Source organism: Podarcis liolepis (assembly GCF_965112155.1).
Source record: "Podarcis liolepis genome assembly, chromosome: 2".
Classification (NCBI taxonomy): domain Eukaryota; kingdom Metazoa; phylum Chordata; class Lepidosauria; order Squamata; family Lacertidae; genus Podarcis; species Podarcis liolepis.
In genome coordinates this window covers 128,865,338-128,886,429 of record NC_139555.1, presented here as the reverse complement: position 1 = coordinate 128,886,429, position 21,092 = coordinate 128,865,338, and the positions used below count along the sequence as shown (strand labels likewise).

General features: G+C 50.7%; 1 protein-coding gene across 8 annotated transcripts in view; it reads left to right on the top strand.

Annotated features, from left to right (window-relative positions):
* The window catches only part of SYNGAP1 (synaptic Ras GTPase activating protein 1), a 59,634-nt gene that overhangs the window by 29,354 nt on the left and 9,188 nt on the right, over positions 1 to 21,092 (top strand). For all 8 annotated transcript variants that reach the window (XR_014523438.1, XM_083493682.1, XM_083493677.1 and 5 more), the window contains 8 exons: positions 5,942 to 6,499; positions 6,610 to 6,754; positions 6,961 to 7,105; positions 7,250 to 7,486; positions 16,067 to 16,268; positions 16,367 to 16,548; positions 16,730 to 16,771; positions 17,028 to 17,937. Coding sequence is in view for 7 of the 8 variants with exons in the window: in XM_083493682.1 (XP_083349808.1) it covers positions 5,942 to 6,499; positions 6,610 to 6,754; positions 6,961 to 7,105; positions 7,250 to 7,486; positions 16,067 to 16,268; positions 16,367 to 16,548; positions 16,730 to 16,771; positions 17,028 to 17,937 (2,421 nt within the window). In the remaining variant the exon portion in view is untranslated. The remainder of the gene's footprint in view (positions 1 to 5,941; positions 6,500 to 6,609; positions 6,755 to 6,960; positions 7,106 to 7,249; positions 7,487 to 16,066; positions 16,269 to 16,366; positions 16,549 to 16,729; positions 16,772 to 17,027; positions 17,938 to 21,092) is intronic.

Genomic DNA, 21,092 nt, shown 5'->3' with positions numbered 1-21,092 from the left:
TTTGCCCTGCTGCTTTCCCCAGAAAACTTACTCTTTAGGGCTAAATCAGACTAGGCAACAAACCACGGAAAACGTGGTTGCTGTTTCTTCCATTTCGTGGGGGAAAGTGGCTGGGCAAGCAGAGTTGTGGGTGAGGCCTCCCTGTCTCGCTCTCGCTCGCTCTCTCTCCTGCCCTGAACTGTGCCACTTATAGCAGCAGCGCCTGTCACTTCTTGGTTAGCCTGGTAAGCTGAAGTGGCAGCTTTTTCCAGGTCAGGCCGCTTTGCAACGAGGAGCCGCTCCTCCTCCTCCTCCTCCTCCTCTCCTGGGGTTGGAAAAGGGTCTTTTTTCCTGGCTTTCCTCCCCATGTGCAGTTCTGTGTCCAGGCTGCAGGTATCTTGGCTGGCAGGAGAGGGATGATTTTGTGGTTGTGAAGTGGGTTGCTCTGCCGGCCGCAGGTTCCTCCCGGACGCCAAAGCGAGCAAAGGGCTCTCCTTCCTTGAAGGTTTACAAGCAGAGGCCGAGCGATGCTTAGTTGTGATTCCTGCACTGCAGGGGGCTGGACTAGATGACCCTGGGGTCCCTTCCGACTCAACCATTCTGTGCTTCTGGGAAAGGGTTTTTCCACTTCCGGTGCCGATGTCAGCTGTTGGCCTCTTCTCAGGAAGTGTCCCACGATGAAAGGTTCCCCTTCTTGTCTTTTCCTAATTCCTTAGATTTCTATCCTGCCCCTCATCACAAGACCTCAGGGCGGTTTCAGGGTACGACGTTGGCCGTCAGCTCATCTCCAAGAACGGAGGCCAGGGCTCTGGCCGGCTGCCTCACGGCATTTGCTTAGGCCTTGGTGACTGAAGTCTGAGGACTTCTTTTGGTTGAGTCCCATCAGGGGAAAAGGCAGGGGACAGATAGATAGATACCATGAATACATCCGCAGAGCTCCTTTTTACCCCAAGGCTTCTCAGTTCACCCAACGTGGAAGCATGGCAGAGCCAACTGGGCCATCAGACCATGTGAGATTCTCTGGCTGCGATTCAGCTGCTCAGATCTCATGAAGCACCTTCTCAGACATTGGCAGAAGACTCTGCAGAGCAGGAGCTGTTTATCTATCTGTGGAACTCCCTCTCACAGTGATGGCCACCAACTTGGATGGATTTCAGAAGTTGTTGGCGTCCATCTGTCTTGGGAGGCAATGGAGGAGTGCACCTGGGGGGGGGGGCAAACTCAAACTCTTGGAAGGTTACAGCACCTGCTGGGGCTGGAGCGGACGAAGGCATCTGCTTGCGCTGCTGCGGATGCCCCACGGCCTTTTCTCTCTCTGTGCTCCTCCTTCCTCTGTCACCGCTGTCAAGGCACAACCTACCTGCCTGTCTCCAGGCACGGCGGGGTCGACGTTGCCAGCCTTCATGTCACATTTGCAGAGAATTTTGTAAGACAGCTCCCCATAGAGCCTGTCCTTGGGCATCCTGCCATCTTCCATTCTGTGGACATGAGCAAGCCGGCTTGAAAGAGGATCTGACAAATTCACAGAGGAGAAGGCTATCCAATGGCTACTAGCCATGAAGGCGATGCTCTCTGCCTCGCCAGCCAGAGGCAGCCGTGCTTCCGAAGAGCAGTTGCTGGAAACCGCGGGAGAGGAGAAGGCTCTTGCTTTTGGATTCTGCTTGCTAACTTTGCACAGTTCATCCACACCTGGCCTGATCCAGAGGGAGTTATGCCTTTAAGGTCCCAAGGCAGATTACAGCAATCAAAACGCAATGTTAGGAGCAGTTTAAAGCAACTTGCAATCACAGAAATAAGGTGGGTCCTAAAAGCATAACCCCTCCAGCAAGGGGGTGCCAGGTGTCCCTCGGGGAGATGGATTTCCACAGCTGAGAGGCCACCACCGAGAAGGCCCTCTCCTGGGCTGCCCTCCCCCAAGCCTCTGAGGGCGGAGGGGCAACCAAGAGGGCTCTCTGCGGAAGGAGGGAGGGGCCTTTCAGAGATCTGGGGCTTGAGCCATTTCGGGCTTTGAGTGCTAATGAATTCGGCTCCCAAACCAGCCAGCCCCCAAGCCTCCTGCTTCTGCTGTGGGGCCAGGACTGGCTTGGATCTCATCCTGATCTTTGATCCAAATCTTTCCCTTCTATTTTGTCCGTGAGGCATCTGACAAAAAGTACATACATGGTTTCGGGGTAAAAGGGTGAATGCAGTACAGTGTAAGCAAGTGTAAAGTAAACTTTGGAGCAAAAATTAATAATCTTAATTTCAAGTCCAAGCTCCTGGGGTCTGAATGGGAGGCGATGGCCCAGGAGTGAGCCCTTTAAAATATATATATATATTTTTATTGGTTTACAAATACAAAAAACAAACTTGTACATTTCAGCTTCTTAATTGCATCTTAATTCCATTTTTTTACTTCCCTCAATTTGTCTGAACTTCCTTCATTTTATCACTTTTAACACATTCCTACCCATTGTTATTAAAACTATTAGGTTCAATTCATTATTATTTTTTATTGTTACATTTTCACATCACAGAGCTTCTTTAAAACTTACAAACGTAATCTGGTTATCACTTAGTTTTTGCAAATATTGAATAAATTTCTCCCAATCTTCTGTAAATCTTTGATCTCGTCGATTCCGGATCCTTCCTGTCATTCTGTCCAATTCCGCATAGTCCATCATTTTGGTTCTCCATTCTTCTATCGTAGGCAGCTCCTCTTGCTTCCATTTCTGAGCCATCAATATTCTTGCTGCTGTCACTGCATATAAAAATAGCTTCTTCTCTTTCTTATTTATCTCATTCCCTGTAATGCCTGGTAAGAGTGAACCCCTGGGGTCATAGAGACCTTGGGGAAGAGGGTGGCGTGGGGACCGTGGAAAAGGCCAGCGCCATGCTAGAGATCCTTAGGAAAGTACAACTGCCCAAATTCATGCATACATATATAATCCTAGCTGTATGCCACCTTTCCATGATTGCATGCCCAAATGCTGCCCCCGCCAGGCACTCCTTCTGGAGCAGAAGGCAGCAGGCCCCCATCCTGAACCACGCGGGGCAGTCATGGTAGGATTCCACCCCCGTCCAACTTCTGGAGAAATTGGGGCTTCTCTCTGTGTAAAGGTGACCTCCTGACCTGGTCCTCACAACCAGAATGGGGTGGATTTGGGGAAGCAGGTTTTGTGGTTGCACCTCTTCGAAAAGCACCCCAGTTCCGTCGTGTTGCTTGGTGCTTTCAGCTCTCTGACAGTGTTTCCCTTTCCTGAGCATAGCTTTTGTCCCACGTTGGGAGTTTTATGTGTCCCAAGAAAACTGTTCTGCACTCCTCAAAAGCGCCTTTCTCCTTGTTTCTCTGGAGCCCAGAGGGGTCTCCCATTCACGTACCGTAGATTAGGCTGGAGACAGGGACTCCTTTCAGGTCCCTGAGGAGTTCAGTCATCTTCCTTTGAAAAGCCTTGGGAGCACGCGGGATGCCAAACGGAACCTCCTGCCAGGCGTGACGAGAGCCGTCAGCGGAGGGCTCTGGCTTGTCTCGGGTGTTTGCCAGAAGCCACATGGAGGAAACGCTTTGGCTCCAGCCGCTGTCGGGAGCAGGTCCTCTGGCATTGGCAGGGCACAGTCTTCCCCGACATCGGCTTCGCTAGACTTTTAAGGGTCTGACAGATGCACGTCCCCCCCGTTGGTGTTGTTAGACACCAGGCAAGAGGTTTGGAGGTCTCCTTTCTCGCTGCATTTCCACCTTGTGGAGCCAGGGCTTCTGTGGGGTGCTGGTGCCCTCCGGAGTTTGGCACCTGGACATAAAACAAGATCCCCAACATCATCTGAGACCTGCTGGTATAGGGTGGTATTTAAATTCAATAAATCATCATCGTCGTCTATCATACCTGTGACTTTCTGTTTCTGTCACAGAACGTAGGATTCCGAGTCTGAGCATTGGTCCCTTTGATGCAGTAGGGACTCAGCCGTTCAGAAGGGAGCCTGTAGCCTATGTCCTCCAGGAAGGCAACCAGCAAGCAATTGCTGCAGGTGTCGTTTTGCACCTTCTCAGGCAGGAAGACAAACATAGCCCAGGTGTGGCAGGTCTCTGCAGCAGGTCCCTCGCCCTCCCTGTCTCTTGGTCCTCTGCACACCGTGAGGCAGCACTCTGGGTCTCCCCTCAAAACACCCTCAGAAACGCCCCGGTTTACAGGTTTTGATCACAAGGGCTCAGAAGCTGCAATATCAGCCAAGCAGAATTGCTGCTGGCTGCTAGCGCCTTCCACAAGTCTCCCCCAGCTCTTTATTCTCTTCCTTTGGACAAGACTTCCATTTTTGGGAGGAATCCTTCTCGCCTCCAATAGCTTCTTTGGCTCTGCTCTTTAACGGTTCTGGTTCCTCTTGGCCCTCAGATCAGGAACATGCACCTGATCGGTGGTACCTTAAGCAGCTCCCCAACATTCTGATCTGACCCTAATAATAATAATAATAATAATAATAATAATAATAATAATAATAATTTTTATTTATATCCCGCCCTCCCCAGCCGAAGCCGGGCTCAGGGCAGCTAACAATAAAATAGTGCAACATTCTAAAATTTCATTATAAAAATTAATTAAAATCAAATTGATGGCAACCATTAAGCTAATGTTGCCTTTCAGCTTTCTTTTTTCTCAATCCCCTCTTTTTGGGGACTTTTTATATTTTAAAGTCAAATGTGGACTTAAAATGTCCATTTAGAGCGCTGTGTTCACCATTCCCAGTGAGTTCAGGAGCACTTACATACTGTACCAGCTCCTGGGCATCACTTGGGGGGGTGTCCCATGTCACTTGCTTGCCTAGACCCAAAGGCCCCGTCCCTTGTGGCTGTTCCTCAGAAGGGAGTCACTTCCAGCTGATTGGAGGTTTCTGGTTGCTCTTGTTTGAGCCTTTGGGAGACGAGGCTACGAAAACCACACATAGTGTTGCAAGTGCAGTTAGCCCATTAGACAGAGAGCACCCCTCTCCTTGTTGGAGAGAGAGGCTTGGCAGAGACGCTTCCTCTCCCCTAGCAGACTTGGCCCAATTATTCCAAGGACATTAAAACTTTGTTAGATTTGTATCTGCCACCATCCGCTTTTAAATAAGCATTCCCCACAAAACAAACTTAGGCTAGAATAAATCACGGGCAATTAGCTTTGCAAATAAATTAAGATTTTTAACCACCGAGTTTCAGAAGTTGCAGCAAACAAGTCTCCTACTATTGGCAGTACAATAAAGAAGAAAATCTTTCCAAATGACCTAAAAAAAGCCTTGGTTTCCTTAGAAATAGGATCATACAATCTTTGGGTTAGCAAAGTTGCAGGCTGTGAAAATCTCATTTAGAGAGATTTTCCATTCACATGGTTTTTCTTGCAACTGGGAGCAATTCCACATGGCTCCTTTCTTCGAGGAAGGTGGAGGGTGAGGAAAGGCAAACCTGCTGGAAGCCTGCCAACTCCGTCCACACTGGCAGCTCAGCTCAAGGCTTATCCCTTTCAGGCATTCAGGTCTGAGTCAGGAACAGTGTCTTGCCACAAGCCTGATGGATCGCTTAGTCGACATCCTGTTCTCACAGGGGCCAGCCAGACACCCATGATGGAATACCCAGAAGCAGGATCCGAGCACAAGCTTATTAGTTTATCTCAGCGCTGCATAAAGAAGGACTTCCTGTTAACTGTCCTGAATCTTCCGACATTCCCCTTCCTTGGATGTCCAGGTTCAGTCCCCGAGGGAGGCAGGGCTGGGAAGGGAAGACCCCTGGAGAGTCCCTGCCAGTCACTCCCAGGAGCCAGAGACCAGCGGCCTCCCCTGGGTTTTGGTCTGAAACCCCAAAGGGGGTTTCTTGCAAGTCCTCTGCCTCCTTGATCATCTGGAGTCTGCAGTGACCCTTTCCCCGCTGGCCCCCGGGGTCTCTGCCTGCCCTCTAGGGGACGTGCCTCCTGCCTGCCCTCCCACTTGCCTGACCCCCGCCTTCTCTCCCCCTGCCCAGGACAACAGCCGCCGCGTGGACAACGTCCTGAAGCTGTGGATCATTGAGGCGCGGGACCTGCCCCCCAAGAAGCGCTACTACTGCGAGCTGTGCCTGGACGACATGCTGTACGCCCGGACCACCAGCAAGGTGCGGACAGACAATGTCTTCTGGGGGGAGCACTTTGAGTTCAACAACCTGCCGGCAGTGCGGACCATCCGGCTGCACCTCTACAAGGACACGGACAAGAAGCGGAAGAAGGACAAGAGCAACTACGTGGGCATGGTCAGCATCCCCATCGCCAGCGTGACGGGGAGGCACTTTGCCGAGCAGTGGTACCCGCTCAGCCAGCCCAGCGCCAGCAAGAGCAAGTCCGGCTGCTGCCCGGCCATCCGCGTCAAGAGCCGCTTCCAGACCATGAGCATCCTCCCCATGGAGCTCTACAAGGAGTTCGCCGAGTACGTCACCAACAACTACCGCATGCTCTGCGCCGTCCTGGAGCCCGTCCTCAGCGTCAAGAGCAAGGAGGAGGTGGCCTGCGCCCTGGTCCACATCCTCCAGAGCACCGGGAAGGCCAAGGTACCTCCCGGGGAGGGAGGGGTCGGGGAGCGGGCCTCAGGCAGGGAGGGGGGATTCCATGGGCAGAGAGCCGCCTGGCCACTCGCGCCCCCTCTGCCTCTCCCCGGCAGGACTTCCTGTCCGACATGGCCATGACGGAGGTGGACCGCTTCATGGACCGGGAGCACCTCATCTTCCGGGAGAACACGCTGGCCACCAAAGCCATAGAGGAGTATCTCAAGCTGATTGGACAAAAATACCTCAAAGATGCGATTGGTGAGCAGGGGGCGGGTGGGCTGGGGGAGGGGAGGAAGTGTCCTTCCATTCAGGCTGTAAGTCGCCCTGGAGCGGGGTCTGAGTGTCGTGGGGGGGTCTCCGGAGGAGGGCAGGCCTGGGCTGCGGAGGAGGGGGCCTCCAAGTGGGGCATGTGTCCATGGAGGTGCTGCTGCCCCCCCAGCCCCACCTGCCCCGTCTCCCCGCAGGCGAGTTCATCCGGGCCCTGTACGAGTCGGAGGAGAACTGTGAGGTGGACCCCATGAAGTGCTCGGCCTCCACCTTGGCAGACCACCAAGCCAACCTGCGCATGTGCTGCGAGCTGGCACTCTGCAAGGTCGTCAACTCTCATTGGTCAGTGTCGGGAGCGGGCAGGGCTGGTGGGCGGGTGGTTTGGCAGGGGGAAGCGGGGATCGTGGTGCCAGGGACTGGTGGTCCACAGGGGGTGGGTTGTGGTCCTGCCCGGCCGCCCGCTCACCCCTCTCCCTGCCCCTCCAGTGTGTTCCCGCGGGAGCTGAAGGAGGTCTTTGCGTCATGGAGGCTGCGCTGCGCTGAACGGGGCAGGGAGGACATTGCCGACCGCCTGATCAGCGCCTCCCTCTTCCTGCGCTTCCTGTGCCCGGCCGTCATGTCCCCCAGCCTCTTTGGGCTCATGCAGGAGTACCCGGACGAGCAGACCTCCCGCACCCTCACCCTCATCGCCAAGGTCATCCAGAACCTGGCCAACTTCTCCAAGTGAGTCGCGGGGAGGCGGGGAGGGGGGGCAGCACGGACAAGCCACCATCCGTGCAGCAGGCTCAGCAGGGCAAAGGTGTGGAAAGGCTTTGGACTGCCCGCCCCGCCCTCGCCAGCCCAGCTCTGCCTCTGAGACTCAGAGCTCTTGGGGCTGCTTCCAGCACAGTTCAGCTGAGATGGGCACAGCCACCCACTGGCGGGGGGACGGGACGCAGAGCTAGTCTAGCTGATTTATTTATTTTGTGAAAATTTTGCACCACTTAATTGTAAAAAGAACCTCAGAACAACTTATGAATAAAAGTTAAAAACTTTTATTCTAAAGTTTCTAAAACATTGAAGAAAAAAGGAAGCCACAAAGAGATGAAAGCAAGTGCCACATAGCTGGGTAGGCTGGTCCGAAGAAAAATGTTTTTAGCAGGTGCTGAAAAGAGGACAGTGAAGTTGTCTTGCCTGAAGTCAATAGGCAGGGAGTTCCAAAGTGTGGGTGCTGAGCATCCGTGGGGCCAGGCCCCCTCACAGATGCCCCCAACAGGCTCCTCCTCCTGCAGTGACCCCCTCTACTTTTCCATCCTCCAAAAGAGGGTGCCCTCAAGGCCGGGTCAGCCATGGGTGAGAGGGGCAAGGAATGCCTTTGACTAAGGTGAATCTAAGTTGTACAATGACAAACTAATAATAACGGGTGATTTCAGTGGAGGGATAGCGTTAGAACATGATAAAATAAGCAAATGTGGCCAAGCTAAAGAAGGGAAACTACCAGAGACCTTCTTCACAATGGTGTAATCGATGGGCCTAACGGAGATACAAAACCGTACAAAACATGAGTGTTGCGTTCCAAAAGCAAGGAAGGATTGGACCCTGATTAATAAAATACACACGAGGCTTGACCAGCAAGACTCTGGGAGGAGTGTGTATCCCCACTCCCTCGTCCAGGCTGTTTTATTAACAAAAGAACCGTTCACGCAGTGTTCGTAAGAACCAATCAGATTTCCTCTGAGCATTAAAAAAAAACAACCCACGTGGGGACAAAGTTAATGTTAAAACTACAAAAAGCTAATTTGTCTTCTGCTCCTTTCACTCGTGGAGACTCCAGCTTGACAATATTTTTGTCCCTTCTCGACAGATCAGCCCCTTTTCCATAGTCCACGCTGAACTCCATGTGGTATTTAAAAGCATGTTTCAGGGTCCCTCCAAAGTTGAGGACCCCCACAACTCCAAACTCCTCCCGGCCCAACGCCAGACTTGAAAAGTCAAAACATCCCTGCATAGGGGGGTCTATCCAGCCCCCGATCTTCAAGCCAAACAAGACTCTATCTCTCCAAATCTGGCTTTTTCCAGGTTCATTCGTCAGATCCAACAACTCATGTTCCTGCTGGGACACAGTTCCCTCCATCTCTGCCTCCCGGGGTCCAGCCACAGCCTCCTCCCTCATCTGATCTGTCAGAGCACACTCCTGAATTGATTCCTGAGTGGGTTCTATATAGATACCCACTACCTGTCCAAAATTTCTGATCGCAACAGTCATCAAATCCGTCTTCTCATGTAACTGTTCCAATAAAGCACTTGTCTTGCAGAAAGCACGCACCAGAGCCTCCAAGTACAGTGGTGCCTCGCAAGACGAAATTAATTCGTTCCGCAAGTTTTTTCTTCTTGCGAGTTTTTCGTCTTGCGAAGCACGGTTTCCCATAGGAATGCATTGAAAATCAATTAATGCGTTCCTATGGAGACCGCCTTCAGACCAGGTCCAGGGACAGTCTGTCCCCAGACCTCTTCTGAAGGCTGGTGGGGGGAGAAGGACTTTTCTCCCCACCGCCAGCCTTCAGAACAGCCTTCTGAAGGCTGGCGGTGGGAAGAAAAGCCCTTCTCCCGCCGCCAGCCTTCAGAAGAGTTCCCGGAGGGCTGCCTAGGCTGCGGATAGCAGCCTGCTGCCCGGTGCGAGGCAGACATCTGCAGCTTGGGGTGCCCTGCAGGACTTCCCCGCAGGGCTCTCCAAGCTGCGGATAGCAGCCTGCTGCCCCACACGAGGGGCGCTCTTAAGCAGAGCGCCCCTTGTGCGGGGCAGACACCTGCAGCTTGGGGAGCCCTGCAGGACTTCCCCGCAGGGCTCTCCAAGCTGCGGATAGCAGCCTGCTGCCCCGCACGAGGGGCGCTCTTTAGCAGAGCGCCCCTCGCGCGGGGCAGACATTCACAGCTTGGGGAGCCCTGCAGGACTTCCCCGCAGGGCTCTGCAAGCTGCGGATAGCAGCCTGCTGCCCCGCACGAGGGGCGCTCTTAAGCAGAGCGCCCCTCGCGTGGGGCAGACATTCGCAGCTTGGGGAGCCTGCCCGCCTTCCCCTCTGTTCCCGGACCTGTCCTGAAGGCTTGCGGTGGGAGGAGGGCTTTCCTCCCCACCGCCAACATTCAGAATGCTGTTCTGAATGTTGGCGGTGGGGAGGAAAAACCCTCCTCCCACGCAAGTCCTGGGAACAGAGGCGAAGCGCTGCGTGCCTTCTCCTCTGTTCCCGGACCTCCCACCACAAGCCTTCAGGACAGGTCTGGGAACAGAGGAGAAGGTGCGCTGCGCTTCCCCGCTGTCCCAGGAGATTTCCCTATGGGCTTTCGTCTTGCGAAGCAAGCCCATAGGGAAATTCGTCTTGCGAAGCCTCTAAAAATCGGAAAACCCTTTCGTCTTGCGGGTTTTTCGTTTAGCGAGGCATTCGTCTTACGGGGTACCACTGTACATTCTTGTGCAAGGTCAAAGTCTGATTCCACGATCTTAATCTATTGCAGCTGCAAAGCTCCCCAGTTCAGATTTAATAACAGTTTCACAAGCTCCCTCTAGGGGAAGAACTTCTATTTGCAGCCATCTATTTATTTTTTTTAAAGCAGATCTAGCAACAAAGTTTCCTTTTTCAGATATTTTGTCAATATTTTATTCCTTTTAACTGCGAAGGAGAACAATGGAATCACTATGTTCTTTTAACTGTCTGTCAAAAACGTTTATCTATAGTCAATGAACTCCAAAAACGTCTGTCCTGACACCCCGCTCCCAGGTTCAAGACGGTGGAAAATTGCTTTTCTTTACACACTCTTCTGCAGGTTTAAACAGTCCAGGAAAAAAAAATCCCCCCTCCTGCTTCCAAAGGGGGTTCAGTAATTTTAGATGATGAAAGTTGATCCTTTACAAACGATTTACTAAACTCTAGCTTGCCATGTCTTTGCTTTAATCTTTCTACAAAAAGCGGAAGGCTGACTTCCTGTTTAGACCTTCCCGCTTCAGTGCCAAATTAAAGGAATTTCTTAGTCCAATTTTCCGTTCTACTCACGGGTCGTTGTTTAGAGTCCAATTGTCCAAATTTAACCTACTTACGGGTAGTTGTTTTTGTAGCCAGATTGTCACAGGAAAAAGGTAGCGCTCTCCGGTAACGGCTGTGCGCCTTTGCTCCACGGAAGAAGCAGTTGACTCTCAGCACGGCTTCGCTTGCCCCGCTTCGCTCCAGAGCCCGTAATTGGGTTCCTTTACAAATTGGGGGGGCGCGAAAGGTGCCCGCCGAGTCCCACGGTCACAGGATTCACCCGCCTGTGATTTTTTAAAGGGTCCCCGCTTCGCCGTAGCAGAACAGACCTGATTTCCATAGAGCCAGTCCCTCCGGATCAGAGGGAGTCCGCCATTATCGATGGCGCCACCCCGGAAGTCCCAAGATTAATTTAAATAACGAGACCAACCACTAAATAGTATAGGATGCTAGTAAAGGGGATCGTAAGGGGGTTATTTATTCAACAAAATTCATACTAGAGGAAGAAAAGAGAAGAATAAAAACAAACACTAATGAAGGAAATGTTAATCTATGAAAAAAGATTGACAGAAAAACCAGAAGACTTAACCATCAAAAGACAACTGACAGTACCTCAGACACAATTCGCAATGATCATGCAAAGTGAAGTAGCGCAAAGAATTATAAAGCACTCAAACAGAAACAATTTGAATTGGCAAATAAACCTGGGAAACTACGAGCATGGCAATTGAGAAAAGAGAAGAAATTTAAACACTATAAAGAAGATTGCAGCTGAAGATTGAATAATCTATAACCTAAAATACATTAATAAGGAATTTCAGAAATATTACGCAAAATAATATACAAAGGGAGGAGAAAAGGAGGAGATGATACGCAGGTACATGACTGAATCTAGAATCATAGAATCATAGAGTTGGAAGAGACCACAAGGGCCATCGAGTCCAACCCCCTGCCAAGCAGGAAACACCATCAGAGCACTCCTGACATATGGTTGTCAAGCCTCTGCTTAAAGACCTCCAAAGCAGGAGACTCCACCACACTCCTTGGCAGCAAATTCCACTGTCAAACAGCTCTTACTCTCAGGAAGTTCTTCCTAATGTTTAGGTGGAATTTTCTTTCTTGTAGTTTGGATCCATTGCTCCGTGTCCGCTTCTCTGGAGCAGCAGAAAACAACCTTTCTCCCTCCTCTATGTGACATCCTTTTATAGATTTGAACATGGCTATCATATCACCCCTTAACCTCTTCTCCAGGCTAAACATGCCCAGCTCCCTTAGCCGTTCCTCATAAGGCATCGTTTCCAGGCCTTTGACCATTTTGGTTGCCCTCCTCTGGACACGTTCCAGTTTGTCAGTGTCCTTCTTGAATTGTGGTGCCCAGAACTGGACACAGTACTCCAGGTGAGGTCTGACCAGAGCAGAATACAGTGGCACTATTACTTCCCTTGATCTAGATGCTATACTCCTATTGATGAGGCCCAGAATTGCATTGGCTTTTTTAGCTGCCGCGTCACACTGTTGGCTCATGTCAAGTTTGTGGTCAACCAAGACTCCTAGATCCTTTTCACATGTACTGCTCTCAAGCCAGGTGTCCCCCATCTTGTATTTGTGCCTCTCTTTTTTTTGCCCAAGTGCAATACTTTACATTTCTCCCTGTTAAAGTTCATCTTGTTTGTTTTGGCCCAGTTCTCTAATCTGTCAAGGTCGTTTTGAAGTGTGATCCTGTCCTCTGGGGTGTTAGCCACCCCTCCCAGTTTGGTGTCATCTGCAAATTTGATCAGGATGCCCTTGAGTCCATCATCCAAGTCATTGATAAAGATGTTGAATAAGACTGGGCCCAAGACAGAACCCTGTGGCACCCCACTAGTCACTATCTCCACTCTTCACTCTAAACCTCCTTGCCTAACTAAAGAACAAAGAGACGGTGGAGATAGACACTGCAATTCCACAAGCAAAAAGAAGCACAATATCCAGGACCTGATGAGTTCTCAGCTATGCACTACAAAACTTTTCAGGATGTCATAGTACTCCCGCTGAAAGAAGTGATGGATGGAGCTTTAAAAGGTGAAAATATTCCAATGTCATGGAAAAATGTGTTCATAACACTAATCCCAAAACAAGATTTGGCTATACCTCACCCAAAAAACTTTAGGCCTATCTCTTTATTAAATAATTATTATAAACTTGCATTATACTACAATCCTGGCCAAAAGGCTGAGAGAAATATTGAAGGTACACATGCACAAAGATCAAACAGGCTTTTTATCTGGCAGACGGATGAGGAGGAATGACAAAGAGGCAGTATTACTATTCCTGGATACAGAGAAGGTGTTCAGTGACATTCCATGGATGTTTATAGAGAAGGTTTTAGAAACCATGGACTTGGGGGGGGGGGGGTGGAATTAAAGCAAACATACTTATTAATGGCAAAGCAATGGAAGAATGTAGTATAAAGGGACTTCCGGGGTGGCGCCCTCAGTAATGGCGGATTCCCTCTGATCCGGAGGGACTGGCTCCACGGAAAACGGGTCTGTTCTGCTACGGCGAAGCGGGGACCCTTTAAAAAATCACAGGCAGATGAAGCCTGTGACCATGGGACTCGTCGGGCACCTTTCGCGCCCCTCCCCAATTCGTAAAGGAACCCAATTACGGGCTCCGGAGCGAAGAGGGGCTAGTGGCGCGGTGCTGAGAGTCAACTGCTTCTTCCGTGGAACGAAGCCGCACAGCCATTGCTGGAGAGCGCTACCTTTTTCCTGGGACAATTTGGCTTCAAAAACAACTACCCGTGAGCAGATCAAATTTGGACAATTGGACTTTAAACAACGATCTGTGAGTAGAACGGAAAATTGGATTAAATTCCTCTTAATTTGGCACTGAAGCGGGAAGGTCTAAACAGGAAGTCAGACTTCCGTTTCTTGTAGATAGATTAAAGCAAAGACATGGCAAACTAGAGTTTAGAAAATCGTTTGTAAAGGATCAACTTTCATCATCTAAAACTACTGAACCCCCTTCGGAAGCAGGAGAAGGGGGGGATTTTTTCCGGATTGCTTTAACCTGCAGAAGAGAGTGTAAAGAAAAGTAATTTTCCACCGTCTTGAACCTGGGAGCGGGGTGTCAGGACAGACGTTTTTGGGAAGTTCATTGACTATAGACAAATGTTTTTGACAGACAGTTCAAAGAAGAGAAACATAGTGATTCCATTGTTCTCTTTCGCATTTTAAAGGAACAAATATTGACAAAATATCTGAAAAAGGAAACTTTGTTGTTAAATCTGCTGTTAAAAAAAAGAAAAGAGATCGATACAAATAGAAGTTCTTCCCCTAGAGGGAGCTTGTGAAACTGTTATTAAATTTGAACTGGGGAGCTTCGCAGCTGCAAACAGATTAAGATCGTGGGAACAGACTTCTGACCTTGCATAACAATGTATTCAGAGGCTCTGGTTGTGTGCTTTCTGCAAGACAAGTGCTTTATTGGAACAGTTACATGAGAAGATGAATTTGATGACTGTTGCGATCAGAAATTTTGGACAGGTAGTGGGTATCTATATAGAGCCCACCCAGGAATCAACTCAGGAGTGTGCTCTGACAGATCAGATGAGGGAGGAGGCTGTTGTTGGACCTCGGGTGGCAGAGATGGAGGGAGCTGTGTCCCAGCAGGAACATGAGTTGTTGGATCTGACAAATGAACTTGGAAAAAGCCAGATTTGGAGAGATAGAGTCTTGTTTGGCTTGGAGATGGGGGGCTGGATAGGCCGCCCTATGCAGGGATGTCTTGACTTTCCAAGTCTGCCGTTGGGCCGGGAGGAGTTTGAGGTTGTGGGGGTTCTCAACTCTGGAGGGACCTTGAAACACGTTTTTAAATACCACATGGAGTTCAGTGTGGACTATGGAAAAGGAGCTGATCTGTCGAGAAGGGACAAAAATACTGTCAAGTTGGAGTTTCCACGAGTGAAAGGACCAGGAGACAAAGTAAAGTACAGGTATAAATATGAAGAAGATCTTCGGAAGGGACATGGAAGAGACTTAAGGGCCTCGGACATAAGGTTACCAGGTTAATGAACTAGATGGATGGGATAGAAAGGACTGACAAAACCCGAGACCAGGAGGAAGAGACGTTGGATGAAGATTGGAAGAAAGTTTTTTTAAAAAAATTTATTTAGGATTATTTTGTAATTAATGAGTATTAGAAAAATGTTGGAACGAAATTATTTGGCTTTAGCAGAAATGTTAAAAAGAACTATGCAAGAATATGTTATGGTCATGAGAAATTGGTGTAAATAAGATTTAAGCTTTAAGTTAGGGTTTTTTATAGTAAGATAAGGTTAAAATAGATTAAGGTAATTTAATGACAGAATATTATGAAAAATTGGAAAGATTTGCTGTGATAATTAATAACTAGAATACAAAAAAGGGAGGTGTGAGGAGGTCGATGAAATAAGGTAATGACAGTTAAGAATTTGAGAATATTGGATCTGTTTTTAAATTTTTGTGGTTTATTTTTGTTTTTTTATTTTGATGTGTTATGTGTTTTGGTTTTGCTTTTTGCTTTTGATTTTTATCGATTTGTACTGTTTGTTTTCCCCCTGTTTTTTTTCTTCTTTGTCTCTTTGTTTTCTTCTGTAATTTTAAAATGCTTAATAATTTATTTATTTATTTTTAAAAAGAATGTAGTATACAGAAAGGGACAAGACAGGGCTGTCCATTGTAACCACTGTTAATTCATTTTGGTACTTGAAGTCCTTGCCAAGAAAATTCGAGTAGACACAGGAATCATAGGGATTCGAGTAGGACAACGAAATTACAAACTTAAACCATTTGCGGACGGCATAGTTTTGACACTGGAAAATCCTTTGAAGAGTATCCCAAAAGCTTTAGAAGTTATAACAAAATTTGGAAATCTTGCTGGATTCCATATTAATAAGGAAAAAACCAAAATGATTATTGAAAAGCTTGTTCCTATACGCAACAGCAGCTGCAAGAATAGTTTATGCAAAAAGTTGAAAAGCGGCTATCCCGACAAGAGACTGTTAGTTACATAAATTAATAGAATTTGCTGAACTAGCGAGCGTGACAACTAAGATAGGGAATATAGATGGAAAGATAGAAATGTTGAGGAGTATTTAAAAGGAAGCAGTCTTAAAGTTAATTTGCAAGCCAGACACATTGCTGTAGCCTAGTCCAGTTTGAACAACACCTGGGGGGGGGGGGTAAGCTGAGAGCAGGCAGGAGTTGCTCCACGGACACAACCCCCCCTTGATGGTGCAGGGGGGGTCCTCAATGGCTGCCTTCTCCCTCCCCTGTGCCCCCCTCAGGTTTGGGAGCAAAGAGGAGTACATGGCCTTCATGAACGAGTTCCTGGAGCTGGAGTGGTCCAGCATGCAGCAGTTCCTGTACGAGATCTCCAACCTGGACACCCTCACCAACAGCAGCAGCTTCGAGGGCTACATCGACCTGGGCCGGGAGCTCTCCACCCTCCACGCCCTCCTCTGGGAGGTCATGCCTCAGCTCAGCAAGGTGCTGGCCCCGCCCAGGGTGGGGGAGGGGGGAGGGGGGTGCGGGGCCCGTGGCTTCTCCCCCCCTCTGACCCCCGGCCCGCCTCTCTCCCCCGCCAGGAAGCCCTCATCAAGCTGGGCCCGCTGCCCCGCCTCCTCAACGACATCAGCCTCGCTCTCAGGAACCCCCACATCCAGCGCCAGCCCAGCCACCAGGGTGAGCGACTCCAGGCCAAGCCCGTCATCCTCCGGGGACCCTCCAGCGACATGCAGGCCACCTACATGATGCGGGACCTCAACAGGTCAGGCTGGCGGCACGGGGGGGGCGGGCGGGCGGAGGGAGTGGGTTGCCAGGGCTCTTCCGAGCCTGCTCTGGATTTGCGCAGAATGGGAATGGGCCCTGCGGGTCGGGGGCAGGAGGGACCTGGTAAGCTCCCCCCGCCCTTGCGGGTCTCTAGCCTGACTTTCCCTCTTCCCCCACAGCTCTGTCGACATGCAGCCTTACATGATGCGAGGCATGAACAGGTGAGTCTGGCCAGGCCCCAAGAGGAAGGCGGGCTGGGCTGGGCCCAGAGTGCGAGGGGGGCGGCTCTCCCTGAGAGGTGGCCCCTCCCCTTTGTGACTGGCTGTGCCCCCTTCAGGGCTCCTGGAGCCGCCCTCTAGGCAGGCCGGGGCAGGGGGCACTCCCCAGGGCAGAGGGGCTGCTGCTGCTGCCGCCGCTGCGCCCTTTCCTGCAGAGGGGCCTCATCCAGCCAACCCCCATTGTTGTCTCCCCCTGCAGCTCCATGGACATGACCCGCCTGCCGTCGCCCACCAAGGGCGAGAAGGGGGGCTCCAAGGACATGTTCTTTGTGGCCCGCCCCCCGCTGGCCCGCTCCTCCCCGGCCTACTGCACCAGCAGCTCCGACATCACCGAGCCTGACCAGAAGGTGCTGAGCGTCAACAAGAGCGTCTCCATGCTGGACCTGCAGGACAGCCGCATGAACAGCATCTCCAACCTCCACAGCGCGGGCGACATGCTCAACAGCAGCCAGGCCTCCATCACAGCCGGGCTCGGCCTGCGCCACAGCCGCCTCTCGCAGGGCAGCGGCTCCAGCATCGCCGCCGGCCTGCGCCTCAGCCAGATGGGGGTCACCGCCGACGGGGGCGGCGGGGGCACCTCCTCCTCGGCGGCCCAGCAGCTCAGGATCCCCCTCTCCTTCCAGAACCCCCTCTTCCACATGGCCTCCGACGGGCCGGCCGGCGGCCCCCTCCACAGCCACGCCCACCCGCACCGGCCGGCGGAGGGCAACCCAGACGCCTTCGCCCCCTTCCATGGCTACAGCAAGAGCGAAGACCTCTCGGCCAGCAAGCACATCATCCACAGCCACAGCTACAGCGACGAGTTCACGCGCCAGGGCTCCGAGTTCACCAAGCGCCAGCTCTCCCTGCAGGAGAACCTGCAGAACATGCTCTCGCCCCCCCAGATCACCATCGGGCCCCAGCCCCAGCGCACAGCAGCCCCGCCCCAGCCCCAGTCCCAGCTCCAGCGCGGCAAGTCCCAGCAGCTGACCGTCTCCTCCGCCCAGAAGCCCCGGCCCTCCAGCGGGAACCTCCTGCAGCCCGAGGCCACCTACGGCCAGGCGCGCCCCCGCCAGCAGTCCGTCAGCAAGGAGACCCCCTCCGCCCTCAAGCCATCCATCACCAAGCAGGTGAGCGGACAGCAGAATTAGCCCCCCGTGGAACCCCACCCCGGCCCCTCTTCCCAGGCTCGGAAGGTCAGCTGCCGGTGCAATGAAAACCAGGGGGAATCTAGTGGGTCAGAGGTAGTGGACAAGGTGCGGCTTCAAGCCAGAGGCCCTTTTCAAAGTGTGCAGGTATTCGTTACGATTCTTGATTAGATTGATGTACTGACCTCGGGGCGAGTCACAAGATTACTCTTGCCTGCGTTTATTCTCCAGGGAGCCCCAGAATGCCGCCAGGCTTCGCCCTCCCATTTCACCCTCCCAACAAACCTGGGAGGCAGGCGGGGCTGAGAGCCGGTCCCTGTCCCAAGGCCCCCATTCAGCTTGGTGGCGGATTTGAGCGGGGATTTGAGCCCAGGCCTCTTCCGGGTCCTACCCTGACCATTCTTCCCCTCCCCTTGCCTCAGGTCCTCTTCTGGGTGTGTCTGGTTTGCCTTTCCTGTTATTCTATGTGATAGTAGGAATCCCTTTCCCCTTAGGTCTTTGAAACGTGGGTGTTTTGTCTTTTCTTTTTCCTGGCCCCGCGTGCCAGCACAAGGCTTCCTCTCGAGGTGCTCCCCGAGGGTGGAGAGAGGGGCCTCTTGGCTTCTTCCCTCCTGTGCTGTGAGCTGGCAATTTTGGTGACTGAGGGGAGGATGGCGCGGGTCACAGCCTTGCGTCCGTCTCTGCAGGAGAGAGGAAAGAGGCCATTCCTGTTCCTGCAGAGTTCAGTGCTTGCCACGAGTGCAGCTCTCCTTGCCAGGAAGCGGGATCACTTGAAGAGCTCAGCCGGTGCGGTCATTGTCTTTCTTGTTCGCTTTGAGCGGGGGAGAAGTCTGCTTTCAGCCCCTAGGACAGCGAGATCATACAGGTTCTCTCCCCTTGCAGTACATTGGATTGTCCTCTCTGGGTGATTTTTTAAGTTGTATTTTGCTTCACCTGTAATGCACTGTGAACACTCCCATCTGTCTTGGGAGGCAAGGGAGGAGTGCGCCTTTGGAACTGAAGTCAAACTGCTGGAAGTTTGCAGTGCCTGCTGTGGCTGCAGAAACCGAGAGGGGAGAGACATGTTCAGTTGCAGCTGGGGCAGAGGAAGGCATCCAGCTGTGCTTCTGCAGATGCACCAGGGCATTTCTTCTCTCTGCGCTCCTCGCAGCGGTCATTCCTCCTCTGGTTGCAGCTGTCGGTCTTCTGGCACTTCAGTCGTGTTGCCAGCCTCTTTCATCTTTGTACATGCAGTAGACATAAGGATGATAGTCAGTTTGGGTCTTAAAGCCATTAGGAGAGGAGAGCCCACAGATTTCCTGGAAATGGGTCCTCCTAAATTCTCCCAGGAGTTTTTCTCCCATTTCTGCCATTGCTGCTGCCGGGAGCTTCAGAGGAGGAGTTGGCACCTGCCCCCGTTTGCAAAAGCTGGCCAGATTCTGCAGCCGACGCGCCTTGTGCTTTTCCCACAAGCTTTCGGTGAAGTTTGGGAGGCCGAGTGGAGTTTCTCTCCAGTAGGTTTGAGGTGGTCCAGTGTTCCTTTGCTCCTGCCTTGGTATATAAAATGTATATACTGCTTGACTGTAGGAAAACCATAAAATTGTCACTGGAAAAATTTGCAACTGTCAATATGGAACGGATTAGGTCCCTTTGCCCAGAGTCTGTCAGCTGGAACACAGATTTGGGGAGCTGGTGTTAATCTCTGAAAGACTGTATTTGCTCCCACGAACCCGCCTGGGTTTTGAGATGTCCCGGCGAGGCCCTTTTGTTGCCCTGCCACCCTGCCAGGCGCCCTGGGTGGGAGGGCGGGACAGGGCCTTCTTGGTGGTGGCTGCTCCCAGGCGCCTTGGGAACTCCTGGCCTAGGGAGACCAGGCAGGCTCCCTCCTTGTCCCTCCATCCCAAAAGGCTTTGGGGAACTGGCCACTCTTCATGAAAAGGACTGGTGCCCTGCGGTTTTTATTGCAATTATCTGTATGCTTTAAACAGATTTTAGGTACACATACAGTAGGCCTGAGCGATACATTGACGTTCGGTTGGTGAGACACCGCGATGTTGAAAACCCAACATTGCCCAGCCCTAGCATGCAGTCTTAATTCTATTAATTGCTTTTTGATCATTGTTTTTTTCTATTTTTATTCATAAGCCGCCTTGAGTCCCATCAGGGGGAAATGGTGGGGAATAAACAAATATATAATAATACAATAGTACATTGTGTAAGCGGAAGTGTGTAGCATAATCTCTGCATTCTCTATGGCGGGCAGTGGCTTTTCTGACTTTCATGTTTGGGGGTCACAGAGGGGTTCCCCCAAACCTTATCTGTGTCAGTTTCCTCCTGCTTCAGTAGCTTTATTGGGTATTAGTATTGAAAAGTTATCAATTATTTAAAAAATAAAATGTTACAAAGAAAAGGAGAATAAAAGAACAAATAAATAGGCACAAAATTGTGTAAAAAAATTTTTATATGAAAAATACCCTCATTCATTCTTCCCCCCCCTTTTTTATTTCAAAACCAAAAAAAATTACAAACATCAAATTCAAAATCCATATTCATTTTCTAACATTAGTCTATTACATAGATTACCTAATTTAAAATATATAGTATTTTATTTTATTTAATACCCTCATTCATTCTAATAGGATACCATGCAATAGTATAGGATAATAATTAGCCAACTACATTTTGTATAAACTCCTTCCAAATATTGCCATATTTTTGGTTCCTCAGTAACTTGAGGAACGTAAGGGGCGAGATGTCTAGTGAGGAATCTAATGAGTTCCAGAATTGTTTCTTTGAATAAAATAGGAAAGAATAAAAGTAAAAAAAAGTAGAAATATGTTAAAAAATAAAAATCAATGTCCAGTAGCACCTTAGAGACCAACTAAGTTTGTTCTTGGTATAAGCCTTGGTGTGCATGCACACTTCTTCAGATACACACGAAAGCTTATACCAAGAACAAACTTCGTTGGTCTCTAAGGTGCTACCAGACAAATTGTTTAGTTTTATTTTTTTATATATTTCAGCTGTGTCAGACCAACACCTGGAAGTCAAAAAGTGTTGAGTTGAGGCAGGAAGGTGAGGAAGGCAGGGAGAGACCTGGGCGCCCTTCTCTCGCCCTGGGGAGGCTCAAAATGTCTCCCTGCCCCGAGCGGCCTCTC